The 6413-nt window shown below is 32.8% G+C and overlaps 1 protein-coding gene across 1 annotated transcript; it reads right to left on the reverse strand.

The window, feature by feature from the left end:
• Positions 1 to 245: 245 nt before the first annotated feature.
• Positions 246 to 5848, reverse strand: LOC113499544 (odorant receptor Or2-like). The gene is made up of 5 exons (XM_026880058.1): positions 4822 to 5848; positions 2341 to 2437; positions 1827 to 1931; positions 1005 to 1160; positions 246 to 348 (listed from the first exon to the last, which is right to left on the reverse strand). The coding sequence occupies exons 1-5, from the start codon at positions 5613 to 5615 to the stop codon at positions 292 to 294; spliced, it is 1209 nt and encodes a 402-aa protein (XP_026735859.1). The 5' UTR covers positions 5616 to 5848; the 3' UTR covers positions 246 to 291.
• Between the last annotated feature and the right edge of the window lie 565 nt (positions 5849 to 6413).

Consider the following 6413-nt stretch of genomic DNA (forward strand, 5'->3'; position numbering starts at 1 on the left):
TACATAAAAATAGTCTCATCCTATGGTCCTGTATTTTTAACCCAAGTTCTAAACACATTTAGAAGTAAAAATAGTGACAAAAAGAATCGGATGTCTATTCTAATAAGGTTCATATAAGGGAAAAATCAAATATCTTTACAATATTTCATAACATAAATATTTCCAAACTAAAATTTAATCCAATTATTATTATTATTTAATACAATTACTTCAAACCCTTAAAAGCTACTTCAACGATTAAAGTGCAAAATCTGAAAGCTACGAGAAAAAATATATTCTAGAAACAGATTCCTATTTCATTTGTGACTGGCTCAAGAGCGTGTAATAACTGTAGGCGCCTTTCAGGATCTGAAAAGAGAAAATTCACGGAATTAATAAGAATGTAATAAGCAAGATTAAGTGTGAGAGGCAATAAGTTATTTGGTATATTTTTCTTGGTTATATAGCTCCAGTTGTATCGTTTTTATATTAATGCTAAGTTACAATACTCTTGAGCGGATTCAAATGTGTTTTGGAAACTTTTATTCCGTTTAAGTGCGGATAATTTATTTGCTATAAGTGATTAAAAATTGAGTTTGACAATTAAGCTCAGTTCGAATTTCTTGTTCTTAGCTGAAATACGATTGTAGCGATTACGACATTTCGAAGATGCAGAGTGTGTATTGCACCGTGTGAATAATGCACCTAAAAACCTCAATCGTCAACCAGAAAATCTTAAGGTAACACGGCAGTCGTTGTAAAAGGACAAAAACTATCAAAGAAGTCTGTAAATGTCTCACTAGCCTGTTCTCATATAGGAAAGCATTTTTACTTACTCGCTTAACTTAACGGTGATGGAAAATATTTTGAGGACAACGGCACTACTGATAATTTTTGATGGGTCTTTGAAGACAGCCAAACTCTGACACCATACGAAAACGGAGAATACACGATAATAACACAACACTTTTACTTTATGACGAAGTAATTGGCTAATAGAATGAAAAACTCTCAAAAAAACTTACACTAATAAAAGTAGCCACAGTTAACTTAGTGAAAGGCCCGGCTGAGAACACTACTATCTTTTTGAACTGCGCCACTAGGAGGAACAAATCCTTCCGGTACTTCACATCCTTAGACCACCAGATACTCTCGTAAGGACCCTGAGACAGATCACCGCTCTGGAATTAAAAAAAAAGTAAAACAATAGGACAGGGAGCCCCGAAATTTGCAATGCCTATAAAAGGCCGCTAAGTTCCAAGTACCTATTGTATTATATCTAAGACCTAAAGTACACTTGGTTCACAAATAAAAGATTGATTGATTGAAAATGAATGCAATTTTTCCTGTTTTTCTGGACTGAACAGTGAATTGAGATTTTTTTGGTAACTTTCAAGTTTTACTCGGGCTTTGGTTTGAAGATGAAGGATTTGCCATCTGATTTAAATTTACCATTGCAGAGTTAATTTTCACAAAGAATAAAAAGAAGAATGCATTTATATGGATATTCGATAATTAATAAAATAGTGTATGCAGGTATACAGTACGTCAACTAGTATAAGAGACCACTCGCACTTATTCAATTCTCTAAAAAGACACTTTTGTGCATCTGTTCAGCTTACCGCATACGCATTTCCACACAAAATCATTGTTTTCTATAGCCATGAGCTGAACTGAACTCACAAATGTGAGTACTCCCTACTTTTCATGTCAGTCATGTTTAAAATTTTATACACTTTTTAAATTTAGCTATAAATAACCGATGATTTCATGACGTTGTACAATTTAAAAACTATAGTTAAATGATTAATGAGTAACAAAGTAAAATTAAGTATAATTTAACTCACAGCAAACAATACGTCATTACTGTGCCAACAGTAAATAAATAACTGAGCGACTCCAAACACTAGATACTCCGTGGTCAAAAACCGTTGCATTGGATTCGTTTCAATCTGAAATAAACACCTTTTTTAATAAATTTGAATAATATTTGAGTGGTGCCTAAGAATAGAAAATTAAACATTTTGGAAGAATGTTATTACATTTAGGTTCACAATGTTCTGCTGTTTTCAGCGTACAAATATTTAATAGCATAAAAGATCTAAAATTGAAATACAGACAGCGTTTTAATTACATTACAAAAATAACAAAAGAGAAAATTGAAAAGACTTCAAGCCATATCATGTGAGGATAATCCTTGTGAATATACTACAGATATGCTCATATGCCTTTCATCTGTGTGTTTATAAATTAAAGTTTCCATAATCAACAATTGCTGTTAATCTATCAACATCAGATAAACAAAGAATAAAAACCTTGAAGCCTAAAATCGTTTAATAAAAGTTACATAACCATACTTACAGTAATCTGATAGGCCGTAACACATAGCATTACGGAGCAAACAAACATATACAGCAACATAATAGGCGATAGGCAAGAGTCGAATAGACGAGAATACCTGAAAGTGAAATACAGTGTAGAATTAAAGTTTTAATTTCTTTTTCTTAGCCCACTATGTCCCACAGCTGGGCAACGGCCTCCTCTATATCCTTTCACGATGAAAGTTTTAAATGGAAATTAATAAACTAGGTGTCGACCAAAGAAGAAAAACGTGAATATTGGAACACATTTGAAACAAACATAAATTTTGTTGCACCCAAAACAAGGATTAAATTCATTCGTTCATTTAAAAAAGACGAAAAAACATCATTTCAACAAGTGTAGACTTTAATTATTCGTCTAGGAAAACACTTTTTTTAGCTGATACCTAAATCCTGGTAAAGAGGACTATGAAAATAGTCTGGTATCACAAAACAGATGACAATTTTCCTCTAAAATTTATTTTTATTTAGCCTTTTTGTGTGAAAACCTGTGTCTTGAATCTGTCTCTCGCTTGACAAAATTCTAGGTTGTTTCGTTGATAGCACGCATTATTATTAGTATTCTCTTGGTCTTACAAAATTTTATTGTTAAAATACCAAGCTTGCTTTAAGACTTTTAACCCCAGTTTTCGAAGTAATCCCAGGTCCCCGTTTTAATACGCGCAGTAAACAGAACAAGAATTTATCGCTTAAATTTAAATGTTCAAGTTAGATTGAATTCGCAAAGGTTAATTTGGACTTTGGACTTGCGTTTACAATGTGGTGAAACGGTATGAATTTAAGTCTTAAAAAGATGTTCTTGATGTGCAGAATATTGTTTTCATACAAGGCTGGAAGATAAAATATGTTCGTTTCCATTTTGTGTATTTTTTGAAGTTTTAAACGCTCTGTTGGTCTTTTGAATTTGTTTTATATAAATTATTATTATTTTAAATTGAGACCCACAATACTGTAGAAAACACCCAAACCAAAATAAGGATTCGTGGATCACACAAATGCTCATGATAGGCGAAAATCGAATCAGCGACGTGTTGCTGAGAGTAAGTTTGGCGTAGCGATCTTTATTGCTCGGCTATACTGCGCAGCCAAAATCTTAACAGTCAATCTTGTAAAAAAAGCGTCGCAAATAAAATTAGTTTTTTTTTTATATATATTCTGGAACGTATCTGTTAAAAAAAACTGCGTGTAAGATCAAACACGTTTGAGTCGAATACGTGTTTAAATCAGATTTTTTTTCAAACATTGCATTACCAAATAAAATGTGATTTGTCCACTGAGTTACTGCAAAAATGTTGTCTAGAAAGAAGTATATTTATTTATACGTTACGCAAAAAAAGATAGAGAAAGTATCCATATTATTGTTTAAAACTACTCTTTCATTCAGTCCTCTTAAATGAAACACCAGACATGCCAAAATGTAGCAGAGAAAAATGTGTTTATAAATTCTAAATATCACTTTAAGGTATTATAAACCTTACAATAGAACTCAAAATGCTTCTTGATAGGAAAACCAAACAGCAACACGAAGTTACAAGTGTCAGCTTACGTCTCTAAATGCTACTGAACTTAGTTACGTTTGAGGATTTCATCTCTACCGGGAGTTTATAATAGACTGCTTCAAGGTAGCATTGAATAAGCCAGGTAGGAAAACTGAGCGTTTTAAATACTTATATTACAAAAACGGTGTTTGAAAATGAAATATTTTAAATATTGACTATCAAATTTTATTTTGTCTCGGATTAGATAGGTACTATTCTTAGTGCAGAAGCAAAGGTTCACTTATAAGTGTCAGCTTTCAAGCTATGAAACAATTGTATTACAAACATTTTTGTGTGAAGGATTAATTCTTATTGTTACTTTGACAAAAACCACGTCCCCATTCAAATCAAATCAAATCAAATCAAATTCTTTATTTGCTAAATACAGGTAAGAGATGATGGTACATAAAGCAAATAGTCCACTGTATTTTACCATATTTGGCATGCAAATGTTACACATAATTAATCAAAATAACATTAAATGGTTATTATTATGTTACAAAACAGAAAACAACCCACTTTACACTACCATATAATTGGTGCATTTGTCAACAATAAGTAATCAATTTAAATGTCATTTAAATAGGTCTATGTCACAAAATCGTATAATTATTATTTATCAATATTATTATCATTGAGAAAATCATTTATAGTATAGTAGCTTTACTTAGTGGGTAGTTTGTTGTATATCTTCACAGCCATATACAAAAGACACTGTTATGTAGGAGAGCAGTCCGAGACGGTACTATGCACAGACGTGTTTTATTGCGGCTTCTTGTTATTTGAATAAATAAATTAGTGTTAGTCCTAACAAACATGGCGACTTCATATATATAAATCACCTATATATAATCACCATTCAAAAGTCATCTTGAAAAAAATTTCAACATTAACTTCTAAGAAAAAAATATCTGTATACTTACTTCACCAACTCAACATGCCTCCTATGACAATCCTTCAGCCGACTCATGACCACTTCATGTTCAATATCATTCGCTTCGTTCCCAAAGATTTCACTACAATCAATCCTCAACAATTCCAATTCAGCTCTAAAGAAAACCATTATCACCATAGCATGGGTATCGAAGGACGTGATCCAACCACCTCCGTAAATCGCCGCGTAGCTTTGGTAAACAGACGCAGCCAAATACCCAATCATAGTGTTCTTATTGAAAGGCACCCAGGAACTAACAACCTGCAAATAGGTATCCGTCCCATTCCTCACATTTTCCCTATAGGTCTCCGACGCAACAAACTTGAAGATAGGCTGCACCATCACGATGATAACAGTCGTATACATTAACGACCAGTACAGATACGTTATCTTCCTGCAGTACTTCGTAAAATCGTTTATGAGTCCCAGCTTTTTCGGATCCGTGGTCCTCCGTTGGTACAAATCTGCCTTTGTGACGTAATCGATGATGCTTTTCCAATATTTTTGCCAGAATAAAAATGTTGAGACTTTGACGACGCTGACTGTTGCCAGCATCGTGATTTTCAGGTTGTTTAGAAGTAAGTTCATGTCGGATTTAACGAACCATACGTCAATGTATTCCGTTGCTGTGAAGACTGTCACCAATATATGCATGGAGATGTAGAAGTATTTTTTGAAGACATTTTTTGGGAGTAAAAGGCCCCAAAATCGTAATGCTTTGACATTAGGTCCTAGTAAAGGCCTTTTCGGGTTTTCGAACTTCTGTAGAATTTTCTTTAGCATTTTTTAGAACAGAACGATAGAGCAGATTGGAATTATGATCGGATCAGTAATACACGACCAAAGACGAAGATAATTATGCGCGATCAAAGAATAGGGGTGGGATAAAGCTGACGTGAATATCGATGTTTTAGGCTTGAGAATTGTTATTAAATTCTTCTGAGAAAATATTTAATGCGATTAGTTTTCATTATTTAGGAATCAGAAAATTCTAAATATTCTGTGTCATTGCTCGGGTAAAAGATTTGATTCAAAGATTTTTCTATGATACCTACACATTATAATGTTTTCCAAGATGATTAAGTCAGTCAGAGTTTCTTCTAATTATTTTAATAGTTAAATCATTAATACCGACATTGCGGGTTTTTTATAAGATGGCTAAAAAACCGGTTGGGTGAATTTACAATATATTTATATCTTACTAATTCATGACCGTGACCAACGTTGCTTAACCTCGATTCTTATTTTTTTATTAGAGCGGCAACAAAAATACATTCAAGCAGCCGTGCCTCAATTTAGGATTGCTTTTTTACCTCTCAGGTGGACGGTAACTAACATTGATTTAAAGAATATTTACTTATTTTCAGAGAATAATATTATATTAATCTTGTTCAATATCAGCCCAGTGCTTGGCATAAACGTACTTCAAACCCTTCTATAAAACCTTATCCACTTCAAACTAATAACACACGCTATTTTACAGCACGACAACAAACAATCTTAAAATCGTCTTTTTCAAAAAGTAAGTAATTCAAAAATAATCCAGTAATAAAAGCCCAGGCAACAGAGAGTGATATATTT

This window comes from Trichoplusia ni, chromosome 12 (genome assembly GCF_003590095.1).
Source record: "Trichoplusia ni isolate ovarian cell line Hi5 chromosome 12, tn1, whole genome shotgun sequence".
NCBI classification, from domain to species: Eukaryota; Metazoa; Arthropoda; class Insecta; order Lepidoptera; family Noctuidae; genus Trichoplusia; species Trichoplusia ni.

Excerpts from the sequence above, each read along its gene's own strand:
- LOC113499544 (XM_026880058.1), bottom strand. The coding sequence starts at position 5,615 with ATGCTAAAGAAAATTCTACAGAAGTTCGAAAACCCGAAAAGGCCTTTA. Across the intron at positions 2,438-4,821 it reads AGGCATGTTGAGTTGGTGAA|GTATTCTCGTCTATTCGACT; the intron begins GTAAGTATACAG and ends TTTCACTTTCAG. Across the intron at positions 349-1,004 it reads CTGTGGCTACTTTTATTAGT|ATCCTGAAAGGCGCCTACAG; the intron begins GTAAGTTTTTTT and ends TTCTCTTTTCAG.